General features: G+C 44.3%; 1 protein-coding gene across 1 annotated transcript in view; it reads right to left on the bottom strand.

Annotated features, from left to right (window-relative positions):
* LOC132836636 (cation channel sperm-associated auxiliary subunit gamma-like) overlaps positions 1–15,572 on the bottom strand; it is a 265,261-nt gene that overhangs the window by 51,245 nt on the left and 198,444 nt on the right. The window contains exon 13 of the mRNA XM_060856028.1: positions 15,213–15,293. Coding sequence (XP_060712011.1) covers positions 15,213–15,293 — 81 coding nt within the window. The remainder of the gene's footprint in view (positions 1–15,212; positions 15,294–15,572) is intronic.

The following is a 15,572-nucleotide window of genomic DNA, read 5'->3' as shown; positions in this document are numbered from 1 at the left end:
CTGGCTCAGAATTGATGAACTGTTTAAATGTCTTTAAATGTTGTAACTATCCCTCATCAACCCATTTCCTTTGGCAGTTCATTCCACATATGAAACACCCTCCGCACGAACATGTTCCCCCTCAGGTCCGTTTTAAATCTTTGCCTCTAATCTAAAAATCAAGCCCTCTAGTTTTGAACTTCCTATTCTATTCACCTTATTTATGACCCTCATGATTTTATAAACCTCTGTAAAGTCACCTCTCTATTCTACAGTGATTAAGAAGTCCCAGCTTACCCAGCCTCTCCTTAGAACTGAAGCCCTCTGGTCCAGGTAACATCCTTATAATTCTTTTCTGCACTCTTTCCAATTTAGTATATCTTCCCTAAGGCAGGGCAATCAGAACCATTCACAGTATTCCAAAAGTGAACACCCAATGTCCTATACAACCATAATTTGACATTCCAACTCAATGCTCTGAGCAATGAAAGCAAACATGCCAAACACCTTTTTACCAATCTGTCTACCTGTAATGCAACTTTAAAGGAAATGTGTACCTGAACCCCCAGGTCCTTCTGTTGGCAACATTCTCAAGGCCCTGTCATTAACTGTCCTGCCCTTGTTTGTCTTACCAAAATACAACACCGTGCATTCTCACGAAAAGAAATTGGTGGAATGCCCATAAGATGATTTTTTTTGGAGCAGCTTGTGGTACAATCCACTAGGGAACAGGCATTTCTGGATTTGATGATATATAATGAGACAGGCTTGATTAGGGAACATAAGGTGAAGGAAACCCTCAAGGGATAGTGACCATAATATGACAGAATTCATCTGCATTTTGAGAGGAGAGGTTTGAATCAGGCCTATTAAAACTGAATAAAGATAACGACAAATACATGAGGGAAGAGCTATTCTGACTTGATTGGAAGGGGAGCCCAGCAGAGGAGATGGTAGAGCAGCAATGGCAGGAGTTCCTGGGAGTAATTTGGGAGGTACAGCAGAAATTCATCCCAAGGAAGAAGAAATGTACTAAGGCGAGAAAGAGGCAACCATAGCTGATAAGGAAAGTCAGCATAAACACAAAAGTAAAAGCAAATAATGTGGTGAAGATCAATGAGAAGCCAGAGGATTGGGAAGCCTTTAAAAACCAGCAAAGGATAACTAAAAAGAGCAATAAGGGGGTGAGGAAGAAATATGAGCATAAGCTAGCTAGTAACAGAAAAGAAGATTCCAATAGTTTTGTTTTAGATGAATAGCAGAAAGGTAAGAGTGGACATAGGACCACTGGAAAATGAGGCTGGAGAAGTAGTAATGGGGAACAAAGAAATGGTGGAGTAACTGAATCAATATTTTGCATTCGTTTTGATAGTGGAAGATCATGCCAGAAATTCAAGAGTTAGGAGAACAGGTGAGTGTAGTGACTGTCACTAAAGAGGAGGTGCTGGGGAAGCTCAAAGGTCTAAAGGTGGATAAATTACCTAAATTACCCCGAAGTTCTGAAGGAGATAGCTGAGGGGATTCTACCTGCATTGGTGGTGACCTTTCAAAAATCATGGAGTCAGGGAGGGTCACAGAGGATTGAAAAAATGGCTGATGTAAAACCTTTGTTTAAGAAGGGAAGGAGGCAGAAGACAGGAAAGCTATAGGCTGGTTAGCCTGTACATTTAGAGTCCATTATTAAGGAGCACTTGGAAGTGCATGTTAAAATAGATCTGAGTCAGCATAGCTTTATCAAAAGGACGTCATGCCTGTCAAATCTATCAGAATTCTTTGAGGAGGTAACAACCAAGTTAGACAAAGGAGAGCCAGTGGATGTGATCCATTTGGATTTCAAAAAGGCCTTTGACAAGGTAAAGCATAACAGGCTGCTAAATAAGAGCTAAGAGCCACGGTATTAAGGGGGCAAGGTATTCGCATAGATAAAGGATTGAGTGACTGGCAGAAGACAGAGAGTAAGGATATAGGAGTCTTTTTCAGGATCAGGCTGTGGAGTTCCATCAGAGTACTTGTTGGGGCCGCAACAATTCGTGTTCCACGTTAACAATCTGGATGAAAGAACTGAGGGTATTTTTCTTGCAGATGATACAAAGTTAGGTGGAGGGACAGGTAGTGTTGAGGAAGCAGGGGGGTTGCAGAAGGACTAGGACAGGTTACAAGAGTCAACAAAGAAGTGGCACATGGAATACCATGTGGGAAAGTGTACGTTTATGCACTTTGGTAGAAAGAAGAGATGCATAGACTATTTTCTAAATGGGAAAACACTTTGGAAATCTGAAATACAGAAGGACTTAGGAGTCGTAGCTCTGAATGCTCTTAAGGTTAACATGCAAGTTCAGTTGGCAGTTAGGAAGGCAAATACAATGTTAGCATTCATTTCAAGAAAGCAACAATATGAGAGCAGGGATAAGGCTGTATAGGGCTCTGGTCAGATCGCATTTGAAATATTTTGGACCCTTATCTAAAGGCGCATAAGCTGGCTTTGGAGGGAGTCCAGAGAAAGGATACAAGAAATATCCTGGGGATGAAGAGCTCGTCATATGAGATGGGGTTGATAATGCTGGGTGTGTATTAAATGGAGTTTAGACGTGTGACCAGACAGGCTGCTCAAAATGATGGAAAAAAGGGCCAATAAATGCGGCATGCTGAGATATTGAGGCAAGCCTTAGCCAGAAGTGACTGATCTGAAAATGTGTTGCTGGAAAACTGCAGCTGGTCAGGCAGCATCCAAGGAGCAGGAGAATCGAGGTTTCGGGCATGAGCCCTTCTTCAGGAATGAGGAAAGTGTGCCAAGCAGGCTAAGATAAAAGGTAGGGAGGAGGGACTTGGTGGAGGGGCGTTGGAAATGCGATAGGTGGAAGGAGGTTAAGGTGAGGGTGATAGACGAAGTGTCTGATCTCAAAAACTCTGAAATAAACAAGCTACAGAATCCAGACAGGCTGCTGCTTCAGACAGACAGTATACAGATGACTCAACAGCAGACAATACAATGCACACTTGAATTCGAATTGAATGGAATTGACCTGAATGCTATTACCAGGGCAATCAGAAACTTTGAGTTGTTTACTAGACAAAGGGGTGCCTCACACCCTTATATGGAAAGGGCTACTTGACCTACGTGCTCCCAGCACTTCTAGGAATGGATCCCCAAGGACCATCCTGCCATCGACATTACAACGTCTGGTTGGGTCTGATTGATCAGGGTGATCGATCTATTGGTGAACATCAAAGACCCTCCCAAAAAATGCGCGAATACTTCTAAGTATAAAAATCACCGCAACATCATTCTCCAGGCGGTAACTTGAGACCAACCATGGGGAAAAGAAGACCAGATGATCATCACTGCGCGGATCAAGGCCAAGATCTCATGTGGTCATATATGATCATCCAAAATTAAAGTACAAGATAGTTGATCAGATTTATACTATAAATTGTCAGTTTGTATGGTATTTTGTTATTATAATATTGTGTTAAATAAATAAACATTATTGTTTATTACTATTGAGAGTCAACCTGCAGTTTCGTTGCTAGATATAAGTTAAAACACACTATTTGACAGGCGCAACAGGAGGGGGCAGAAATCTGATTTAAATTTACAGTATACTGAGAGGTCTCCGTAGACTGGATGTGGAGAAGATGCTTCTACTCGTAGGAGAGACTCAGACTTGATGGGTCAGCCTCAAAGTGAAGGACTGATCCATTAGAATTGAGATGATGAGGAAACTGTTCAGTCAGAGGGTGGTTAATGTGAGGAATTCATTGCTGCAGAGGGCTGTGGAGGCCAAGTCAAGAGTATATTTAAGACAGAGATAAATAGGCTCCTAATTGGTAAGAAGATCAAGGGTTACAGGATGAAGACTGGAGAATAGGGTTGAGAAACATATGTGATCGAATGACGGGCCAAATGGCCTAATTCTGTTCGTATATCTCATAAACATTGTGAAAGAAAATGGAAAGCAGTTCCATTAGTAGCAACACGGAGAGAGCAAGGACATCAGTTCCATTAATAGTGATGAAAGAAACTAGGGACAACAAATTGATTAACAGTGCATAATAGGGAGCAAAGACGGCAACTTTTATAAGTAGCAACATACAGACAGCAAAAAACAGTGCGAGACTGAGAGTGAAGATAGCAGCTTTATAATTAGTGATAGAGAGATAGCAAAGATGGCAGCTTCTTAAACAGCGAAAGTCGAGAACACAGAGGTAGCAGCTTCATAAACAGAGTAAGGTACCTTTATAAGCAGTGATGGAGAGAGAGAGCAAGGAAATCAGCTTCATTAACAGCACATGAGAGACAACAGGAACAACAGCTTCACAAACAACTCAAAGAGAGAAAACAAGGACAGCAGCATTGCAATGCAAGACAGTGTGAAGATAACAACTTCATAAACAGTATGAGAGAGTGCAGGGACATCAGTTTCATTAAAAGTCCAAGAGTCTGTACAGTAGCTTCATAAACAGCACAAGAGATAGGAGGGAGACAGCAGCTTCATAATAGCACAACAGAGAAGGGACAGCAGTTTCATAAACAATACAAGAGTAGGTACAGCAGCTTCAGAAACAACATAAGAGAGAGTGTGGGGACAGCAACTCCATAAATAACATAAGAGAGACTGTGCACACACAACAGTTTCACGTCCTTCCTGAGAGTGGAGCTTGGGGCTGGGGGTGAAGAAATTGAGTGAAAAATATCTGAGTTAGCAAATTAGTCAGCCGACTGGTCAGTAAGTGATTTGTGCAAGGCACAGGTAATAATTGCTAGCTAGAGTTAAAGATGCTCTGTAAAAAGAAGTAACAAAATGAATAAAACATAAAACAATGTAAAAGATAACAATAGAAGAAAAAAAATTAAAATAAATATTTAAAATACATATCTGTGTAATTCAGAAAAGTGTATCTTTAGTTCCAGGTGGTTCTAGCATTTTATAAGTACAGCAAATTCTACACTACATAAGAATTATTCTAGGTTAATTAAGAAAACAATGGAAATAACAATTAAATGGAATAAGCAATAATGGCAGGTCAGGTGTTAGGTTGTAGCTGTGGAAAGTGGGAGCGTGTGAATGCTAAGGCAATCTAGGCCAAGCACATCTGCTGAAAATGTAGCAATAATTAATGATTCATAGTTAAGGAAGGAGCCATCACAGGATGGCTGAATTTAAAATATAGATAGAGGATGAGAAGGTAAAATCTAATACCAGTATCTTGTACTTAAACAAATGAGATTACAATGTGACGCGTGAGCAGCTGGCTATGTAGACTGGAAGCAAAGATGAGATGGTGGGTCAAAGGACTTTCAAAGCGATGTTTCACAATGCTCAGCAAAAGCATATACCAGTGAAAAGGAAAGGGCTGAAGGAAAAGAGATAATCATGGATAACTAAGGATATAAAGGAGGATGGAGCTGAAAATGTGTTGATGGAAAAGGGCAGCAGGTCAGGCAGCATCCAAGAAGCAGGAGAATCGACATTTCGGGCATGAGCCCTTCTTCAGGACCATTCCACTGACACCCTCCTTCGACTGACTGAACTGGTCCTCACTCTGAACAACTTCTCTTTCCAATCCTCCCACTTCCTCCAAACTGCGCTTTTCCAGCAACACATTTTCAGCTCTGATCTCCAGCATATGCAGTCCTCACTTTCTCCTATAAAGGAGGATATCAAAGTGAAAACTAATGATACAAAGTGGCAAAGATTAGTGGGAAACTAGAGGATTGGGAAATTTTTAAAGGTCAATAGAAAGCCAAGGGAAAAGCTATAAAGAAATGTAAGATAGATTTTGAGAGCCAAATGGCTCAGAATATAAATACAGTCAGCAAAATATATAAAATAAAGAAGTAAAGGTAAACATTGGCGGCACGGTGGCACAGTGGTTAGCACTGCTGCCTCACAGCGCCTGAGACCCGGGTTCAATTCCCGACTCAGGCGACTGACTGTGTGGAGTTTGCACGTTCTCCCCGTGTCTGTGTGGGTTTCCTCCGGGTGCTCCGGTTTCCTCCCACAGTCCAAAGATGTGCAGGTTAGGTGAACTGGCCATGCTAAATTGCTCGTAGTGTTAGGTAAGGGGTAAATGTAGGGGTATGGGTGGGTTGCGCTTCGGCGGGTCGGTGTGAACTTGTTGGGCCGAAGGGCCTGTTTCCATACTGTAAGTAATCTAATTGAAACTTTACAGGATGAGAAGGTGGATTTAATAATGGGAAAACAGGAAATGGCTGAGGGTTTGAACAGAGTTTTTGTGTTGGTCCTCACAGTGGAAGACAGACAACAAAAATAATTGATGACAAGGAGCTATGGCAATTAAGGACCTGGAAATGATCATTGTCACTAAAGAGATATTGTTGTGCAAGCTAATGGGGCTAAAGCTAGACAGGTCTTTTGGCTCTGAAAGAATGCATCCCCTGGCACTAAAATAGATGGGGGTGGAATAGCAAGTGCACTCGTGGTAATTTATCAAAATTTATCGAAGGACTCTAGGCAATTGTGGCAGATTGGAGAAAAGCAAATGTATTGCCACTGTTTAAAAAATGAGGTAGACAAAAGGTAGGTTACTATAAACCCGTTAACTTCTGTAGTGGGGAAAATCAAGAAAGAAATGGTAAGACATCTGGATAGAAATCTGGATCCCATCGGACAGGTGCAGCATGGATCATGAAAGCAGGTCATGTTTAACTAATTCACTCAAATTCTTTTACAACATTATGAGTGCAATGGACAATGGGGAACCAGTGGATGTTGTGTATCTAAATTTCCAGAGGGCACTCAGCAAAAAGCCGCACAAAAGGTTGCTGCATAAAATAAAGGTGCACACCGTTGTGGGTAATGTATTAGAAACAAAAAAACTGCAGATGCTGGAATCCAAGATAGTCAAGCAGAAGGCTGGAAGAACACAGCAAGCCAGGCAGCATTAGGAGATGGAGAACTCAACATTTTGGGTGTAACCCTCCTTCAGGACTGGCGGTGAGTATAAGGGGAGTTGCAAATAAAGGGTGGGGTGCTGGGGAGAGGGGCGGAGTGGTGAGGTAGGAATTGGTGAACACAGGTTGGTCAATGGGAGGAATGAATCTGGTTGGTAGCTCAAAGGAAGGGTCAGTCAGAAGAATGGAAGGGAGTGGGAGGGGCTGGAAAGGGAGTCAGGAGATGGGAAGCGGGGTTCTTTGAAATTGGAGAACTCAAGTTGCGTCCTCCGGGCTGTAGGCTGCCTAGGTGAAAGATGACGTGTTGTTCCTTCAATTTGTGGTCTGATTCATTGTGACAATGGAGGAAACTGAGGATGGTCATGTCAGAAAGGGAGTGCAAGGGAGAATTAAAATGGACGGTTATTGGGAGGTCCCTGAGCACCTGACTAAGATGCTTAGCGAAACATGCCCTGAGTTTACGTTTGATGTAGAGAAGACCACAATGGGAGCACCTGATATAGTAAACTAGATTGGAGGAGAGGCAGGTGAACGTTTGTTTCACCTGTAAGAACTATTTAGAGCTTTGGATGGAGGTGATGATGGTGGTGCACCAGCAAGTTTTGCACCTTTTACAGTTGCAGGGGAACGTATCATGTGTTCGGTTTCAGTTGGGGGGGACGCGGGTTGGTGGGGAGAATGGATCAAACCAAGAATTAGTGAAGGGAACAGTCCTTGTGGAAGGCAGAGAGGGGTGGGAAGGGGAAGTTATTCTTGGTGGTGGGGTCTAATCGGAGTTGGTGGAAGTGTTTAAGGATGATATGGTGGATGCAGAGATTGGTGGGATGATATGTGAGGGCATATCATTCTTGCGTTTAGGCGTGGATTTAAGGCAATGGAGTGAGGAATGAAGGAGATGTGATGGAGAGGTGCCTTTCCAGCCCTCCCCTTCCCTTCCATTCCTCTGAGTGACCCTCCCTTCCAGCTACCAACCCGATTCATTCCTCCCATCAACCAACCAGGTTGTACCCTCTAATTGTGCTTACCTATCCCTATCTCACCACTCTGCCCCTCTCCCCAACCATCCCCTTCATCTGCGCCTCCCCTTACACGCACCCCCAGTCCGAAGAAGGGTTACACCCAAAACTGGTAATGTACTAAATTGGAAAGAGGATTGGTTAACTACAGAAAGCAAAGAGTGGGGTATATGGGTGTTTTTCTGGTTGGCAATCATTCACTAGTGGTGTATCTCAGGGATAGGTGTTGTGACTGCAATTGATTACAATTTACATAGATGATTTGGAGTTGGGGACCAGATGTAGAGTGTCAAAGTTCACAGATGATACCAAGATGAGTGGTAGAGCAAAGTGTCCAGAGAGCACAGGAAGTCTGCAGAGGGATATAGATAGGTTAACTAAGTGGCAAGGATCTGGCAAGTGGAATACAACGTTGATAAACGCGAGATCATCCATTCTGGTAGGAATAACAGCAAAGTGGACCGCAGTTTAAAAGGTGAAAATTATAGCATGCTGCTGTGCAGAGGGACCTGGGTGTCCTTGTGCATAAATCACAAAAAGTTGGTTTGCAGGTGCAACAGGTAATTAAGGCGGCAAATGGAATATTGTCCTTCATTGCTAGAGGGATGAAGTTTAAAAACAGGGAGATTATGCCACAGCTGTATGAGGTGCTGATAAGACCACATCTGGAGTATTGTGCAGTTTTGGTTTCTTTACTTGAGAAAGAATGTACTGGCATTGGAAGGGATACAGAGGAGGTTCACTAGGTTGATTCCAGAGTTGAAACAGTTGGGTTATGAGTAGACTGTGGTGCAGGCCAGGCAGCATCCGAGGAGCAGGAAAATCGACGTTTCAGGCATAAGCCGTTCTTCAGGAATGAGGCTGGTGTGCCAAGCGGGCTGAGATAAAAGGTAGGGGTGAGGAAATTTGGGGGAGAGGCGCTGGGAATATGATAGGTGGAAGGAGGTGAGGGTGAGGGTGATAGGCCGGAGAGGGGGTGGGAGTGGAGAGATTAGGAAGAAGATTGCAGGTCAAGAGGGCGGTGCTGAATCCGGGGGTTGGGACTGAGATGAGGTGGGGGGAGGGGAAATGAGAAAGCTGGAGAAATCTACATTCATCCGTATGGTTGGAGGGTTCCTAGGCAGAAGATGAGTCACTCTTCCTTCAGGCGTCGTGTGGCCAGGGTCTGGCGATGGAGGAAGCCAAGGACCTGCATGTCCTTGGTGGAGTGGGAGGAGGAGTTAAAATGTTCTGCCACGGGGCGGTTGGATTGGTTGGTGCGGGTGTCCCAGAGGTGTTCCCTGAAATATTCCACAAGTAGGCGGCCTGTCTCCCCAATGTAGAGGAGACCACATTGGGTGCAGCAGATACAGTAAATGATGTCTGTGGAGGTGCAGGTGAATTTGCGACGGATATGGAAGGATCCACTGGGGCCTTGGATGGAGATGAGGTACAAGCGTGGGCACAAGTTTTGCACTTCTTGCAGTTACAGTGGAAGGTGCTGGGAGTGGAGGTTGGGTTGGTGGGGGGGTGTGGACCTGATGAAGGAGTCGCGGAGGGAGTGGTCTCTCCGGAACGCTGATAGGGGTGAGGAGGGAAATATATCCCTGATGGTGGGGTCTGTTTGGAGGTGGCAGAAATGACAGAGAAAGATACTATCCGGAGGTTGGTGGGGTGGAAGGTGAGGATCAGTGGGGTTCTGTCCTGGTGGTAATTGGAGGGGCTGGGTTCAAGGGCAGAGGTACAGGAAGTGGAGGAGATGCACCTCCAACCTCATAATCTCACAATTCTGCACTGCCCGTTTCTACCTCTTGTCCAAAATCTACAAACCCAACTGCCTCGGCCCACCCATTCTCTCAGCCTGCTCCTGAACCACCGAACTCATCTCTGCATACCTCGACACTGTCCTGTCCCCCTTAGTCCAAGAACTCCCCACCTACATTCAGGACACCACCCACGCCCTCCACCTCCTCCATGACTTTCGCTTCCCCGGCCCCAATGTCTTATCTTCACGATGGACATCCAGTCCCTATACACTTCCATCCGCCATCACGAAGGTCTCCAAGCCCTCTGCTTCTTCCTCTCCTGCCAACCCAAACAGTACCCTTCCATTGACAGACTGAACTGGTCCTCACTCTTAATATCTTCTCCTTCCAATCCTCCCACTTCCTCCAAACCAAAGGAGTAGCCATAGGCACCCACATGGGCCCCAGCTATGCCTGCTTCTTCGTCGGATATGTGGATAAGTCCATCTTCCACAGCTACACTGGCACCACCCCCCACCTTTTCCTCCGCTACATCAATGATTGTATTGGCGTTACCTCGTGCTCCCATGAGGAGATTGAACAGTTCATCCACTTTACTAACACCTTCCCCCCGACCTCAAATTTACCTGGACCGTATCAGACTCCTCCCTCCCCTTCCTAGACCTCTCCATTTCTATCTCAAACGACTGACTCAACACAGACATTTACTACAAGCCAACCGACTCCCACAACTACCTAGATTAAACCTCCTCTCACTCTGCCCCCTGTAAAAACACCATCCCATTATCCCAATTCCTTCGCCTCCGCCGCACTTGCTCCCAAGAGGACCAATTCCAATACCGAACAACCCAAATGGCCTCCTTCTTCAAAGACTGCAATTTCCCCTCCGATGTGGTTGACTATCCTCTCCACCGCATCTCCTCCACTTCCCGCACCTCAGCCCTTGAAACCCACCGCCAATCACCACCAGGACAGAACCTCACTGGTCCTCACCTTCCACCCCACCAACCTCCGGATACATCGTATCATCCTCCGTCATTTCTGCCACCTCCAAACAGACCCCACCACCAGGGATATATTTCCGTCCCCACCCCTATCAGGGTTCCGGAGAGACCACTCCCTTTGCAACTCCCTCATCAGGTCCACACCCCCCACCAACCCAACCTCCACTCCCAGCACCTTCCACTGCAACCGCAAGAAGTGCAAAATTGCGCCCACACCTCCCCCCTCACCTCCCTCCAAGGCCCCAATGGATCCTTCCATATCCGTCGCAAATTCAGCTGCACTTCCACAGACATCATTTACTGTATCCACTGCACCCGATGTGGTCTCCTCTACATTGGAGAGACAGGCCGCCTACTTGCGGAACGTTTCAGGGAACACCTCTGGGACACCTGCACCCAACCAACCCAACCGCCCCGTGGCTGAACACTTTAACTCCCCCTCCCACTCCGCTAAGGACATGCAGGTCCTTGGCCTCCTCCATCGCCAGACCCTGGCCACATGACTCCTGGAGGAAGAGCACCTCATCTTCTGCCTAGGAACCCTCCAACCACACGGGATGAATGTAGATTTCTCCAGCTTCCTCATTTCCTCTCCCCCTACCTTATCTCAGTCCCAACCCCCGGATTCAGCACCGCCCTCTTGACCTGCAATCTTCTTCCCAATCTCTCCACTCCCACCCCCTCTCCAGCCTATCACCCTCACCTCTTCCCACCTATCATATTCCCAGCGCCCCTCCCCCAAATTCCCTCCCCCCTACCTTCTATCTCAGCCCGCTTGGCACACCAGCCTCATTGCTGAAGAACGGCTTATGCCCGTAACATCGATTCTCCTGCTCCTTGGATGCTGCCTGGCCTGCTGTGTTTTTCCAGCACCACACTTTTCAACTCTGACCTCCAGCATTTGCAGTCCTCAGTTTTTCCTCATTAGTAGACTGGGACTATACTCATTGGAATTTAGAAGAATGAGGTGGGATCTTATAGAAACATATAAAATTATGGCAAGAATAGAAAAGATACAAGCAGGGAGGTTATTTTCCACAGGCAGGTGAAACTAGAATGAGGAGATACAGCCTCAAAATAAAGGGGAGCAGATTTATGACTGAGTTGAGGAATTCCCTGCTCATCGAAGCAGTTGAGGTTACCTCATCAAATGTTTAAAGACAAAGATTGATTTTTGAACAGTAAAGGAATTCAGGGCTATGGCGAGCAGGCAGGTAAATGCAGCTGAGTCCACGAAAAAAATCAGCCACGTTCTTGTTGAATGGCAGAGCGAGCTTGAGGGGCCAGATGGCCTACTCCTGCTTCATTTCCTATCTTTTTATATATGTTCTAATGTTCTTATCTGGTGGAATTTCAGATCAGGATTAGTAATCTAGAATTGAACTACAAACAATGTACTATATAAGGGAGGAGTATAAATACCTAGACACCTTGTTCTGGAAGACTGTCACACCTCTTCGAACAAAGTTGTTAGTTTATTTCAGCAGTGAGGGCTAGGATGATGTGACTGTGAATGATGCTGTTAAGGGCCTGAGCAAATAAGAGTAGAGAAGCCTCACACTATGCAATTGTCAACAGATTTGGAGTGCTCTCAGTCTGTATGGATGTAAGTGAGGTCTGCACAAGTGGATGAATAGTTTGTTGATGGCATCATTGTTAAAGAAGCCATTCAAACAGAGGTGAGCATAGTGGTAGCCAGTACAATAAATATAGCATCCAGTGCAGATAGTGACTATTTGGCCCATTGATTCTCTGAAGAGCACCTCAACCAGACCAACCCTATCCATGCATTTACCATGTATCCAGTTGTCATGTTCCATAAATATACCAGCAACATAGGTAAGATCGAGAAAGAGATCGTCCATTGTCAGAATGAGATGCTAGGCACTAAACTCTGTGTCAGATTCAGTGAGAAGATTTGGCTGGAAAAGAGGTGATTGACTACAACAGCAGGGTAGGTTTGTGCCATCCGTGTGGTGTCAGGCTTGTGGATTGATGTGTTCTCCCTATATCTTTGCGGGTTTCATCTGGGTGCTCTAGTTTCCTGATAGTCCAAAGATGTACAGGTTAGGTAGACTGGCCAAGCAAAATTGCCACGTAGTGTCCAGGAATGTGTAGGCTAGGTGGAGTAGCCATGGTAAATACAGGGATAGGGTTGGTCTGAGAATGTCTATTGGCCCACACATGAGGGTTGGCCCTTAATTGCTTAGTAATTTTTGAAATGCTATTACTGTGCTCTACTGTGAAAATTGATGCAAAATATTTATTCAATTTCTGTTCCATTTTCTGGTTCCCCATTGTTATCTTGCCAGGCCTTGTTCTCTCAGGGACCATTCTCGACTCAGGGACCACTGTTCACTTTGGCCTCTCTCTTTTTATACATTAAAGAAACTCTTGCTGACTATCTTGATATTAGTTACAAGTTTACCCTTAAAGTTCATCTTCTCACTCTTCATTATTTATTTTGGTCATCTTTTGGTAGGTTTAAAAACTCATTGCCACATAGCATGTTCTTTCTTTCAATATTATGCTCTTCTTAACTTCCCTAGTTAACCATGGTTGGCATATCCCCTTCCCAGAATTCTTTCTCACTGAGTTTTAACTTTGCTTGGAGCTATGAACTGATAAATTTCTTTCCTAGAAGTTGTTTTTATGCTGACATAATTTTATTAAAGTTGCCTTCACTTCTCCTGTGGTGTCGTACTGTCCTTATTCATAACAATACAAGAGAGGTACTCTCAGAAGATCCCTTCTCAGTGTGGTTTTCTCAGGAGAGACCACTTGTCCTTCCATTCAAAGGTTTCCTTCTCTGCCTCCTCCACTGCTCACAATGCTGTCCCCATGTCTCGGCAAGGACATGTTATTTTCTGAAATACGGACAGAAAATGCTGGAGAAATGCAACAGGCCTGACAGCATCAACTGAAAGTGATTGAATGTGTTATGAGCTGATGAGGAGTGGTGGTTGGTTCCTCTATTTTTAAATCCCCTTTCATCGGTCACAACAAATACTTATTATTCTTTGTTAGGTTGCAGCTTTCACATTTCATGCAGTTTCCTTGAGTGAAAGATAAGGAATTTTACTATCCATTACTCCAAACCAAAACAATAAAAATGTGACATCACACACACGTACACAAATAATAAAGTTATAAAGAAGTTGGGAAGGATGGCCAGTACAGATAGGAAGATAAAGGCATTTGCAGTGTAAAGATCTTAAGAGTCCTTGAGGTGTGAAAATGATCTGTGTTGTGTTATACTGAATATGTGGATGAGGCATGCTCACATTTCTTCTTATGTAAGGTGTCCAGAGAGGGCTTTGTGAAGAGCAGCCTGAAGGAGAAAGATGGCTCAGTAATGTCTTTTATGCCAGATTGTATAACATGAAGTGCACAGAAAGCTTGGTCTCACGGTTGTTCCTGTCCTCTGACATGGAGGTCTGATATGACAAGATGCGGAAGACAGTGGACCGGCATTTCTCTCTGGTGGATGAGCTAACCAAGGTTCTTGTGTCCTTTGAAAAGAATAAAACTCCCGGAAGCGACAGCTTACCGGCTGAGTTGTATTCAGCTCTTGGGATTTGATTGGCGAGGACCTGTTCGAGATATACAACAATATGTTTCTGGCAGATAGTATGTGTAAATTCATGAGGAAAGATGTCATCACCCTCATCTACAAGTGGAGAGAGGGAGCACATTAGAAATTGGTAACCAATTTCACTGCTGAATGTAGATTACAAAGTTCCGTCTGAGATCATGGCCAACCGGGTCAGATCCGCTCTGTGTTTGTTGATTCAGCCCAACCAAACTTGTACGGAAAGTGGCAGTAAGATCTCTAGCAGCCCAGCGCTCCTCAGGGATACAATCACCTACATGCAGGGCTTGGACACCTGCCTCATCAACCAGGAGAGGTCTTTGACAGGATATCGCATATGTAGATATGGGTCATACTCTTCCAACTGAGTTTAGGGGAGGAAATCCAAAATTGAATCCGACTTGCTCTACATCAAATTAATTAGTGCAGCCTCAATCAATGGGTGGGAATCAGAAAATTTCAGCTCTGGAATCAGCTCTGGAATCAGGCAAGGCTGCCCACTCTCTGCTGCTTTGTTTGTGTTTTGTATAGAACCTTGTACTGAGTCCATCAGGAAGGATGTGAGCCGAGAAAGGGTGACTATTCCAGGCAACAGAGGTCTATTAGTCACAGCCTCCCTGTACATGGATAACTTGGGTCATTTTCTCCTCCGATCCACTGGGATCAGATGAGTTTGAATTGCCTTTGGAAGCTAAGATAAATCAAGGAAAGAGCGAGACCATATTCTACAGAATTTTTTCTCTAATAAAATGTTTTGCCTCTCGACTTCCGTCTACTACTTTATTATATGCATTCAGTTCTATTTCTTTGGCAAAGCTTCAGGTCACCCCTCCTGTAATTTGTTATATTTATTTGATTGCATTTGTGCTGTCTTATAATATTAATGATCTTATATTAATACAAGCTGCTGTTGTATACATTGAATATTTAGTTATCCTCATTATTTCAATTCAGTCTCACCTTTATTGTAACTGTAAGAACCACCAGGTTTTCACCTGACAAACTCTGTTTGGCATAGTATTCTCGATCTTTCACTGTGACCTGAAGAAAAGGAATGCAAGTGAAATAGCATAAACAAAAATGAAAACAGCAGTGATTTGAAAAATGTGACTATTCCCTGTCTTCTTTTTGAGGCAACAGCGTGTGGAATAAATTATAGCTTTGACAGATTTCTGAAGTAACTTTGCTCTGCATAACAGGTGAGACTATGAGGGGTCTATATTTATTTGTTGTTTTGAATGCAAATTAGTGCAATAATTAATGAGCTGAATTTCTAGCACTGCATACAATTTGGGCTTGGATTCTCCGGAGTCAAACTGG

The sequence above is a fragment of the Hemiscyllium ocellatum genome, chromosome 47 (genome assembly GCF_020745735.1).
Source record: "Hemiscyllium ocellatum isolate sHemOce1 chromosome 47, sHemOce1.pat.X.cur, whole genome shotgun sequence".
NCBI lineage: Eukaryota > Metazoa > Chordata > Chondrichthyes > Orectolobiformes > Hemiscylliidae > Hemiscyllium > Hemiscyllium ocellatum.
Note: the sequence above shows the minus strand (reverse complement) of the source record. Positions and strands in the feature narration are given on the sequence as shown.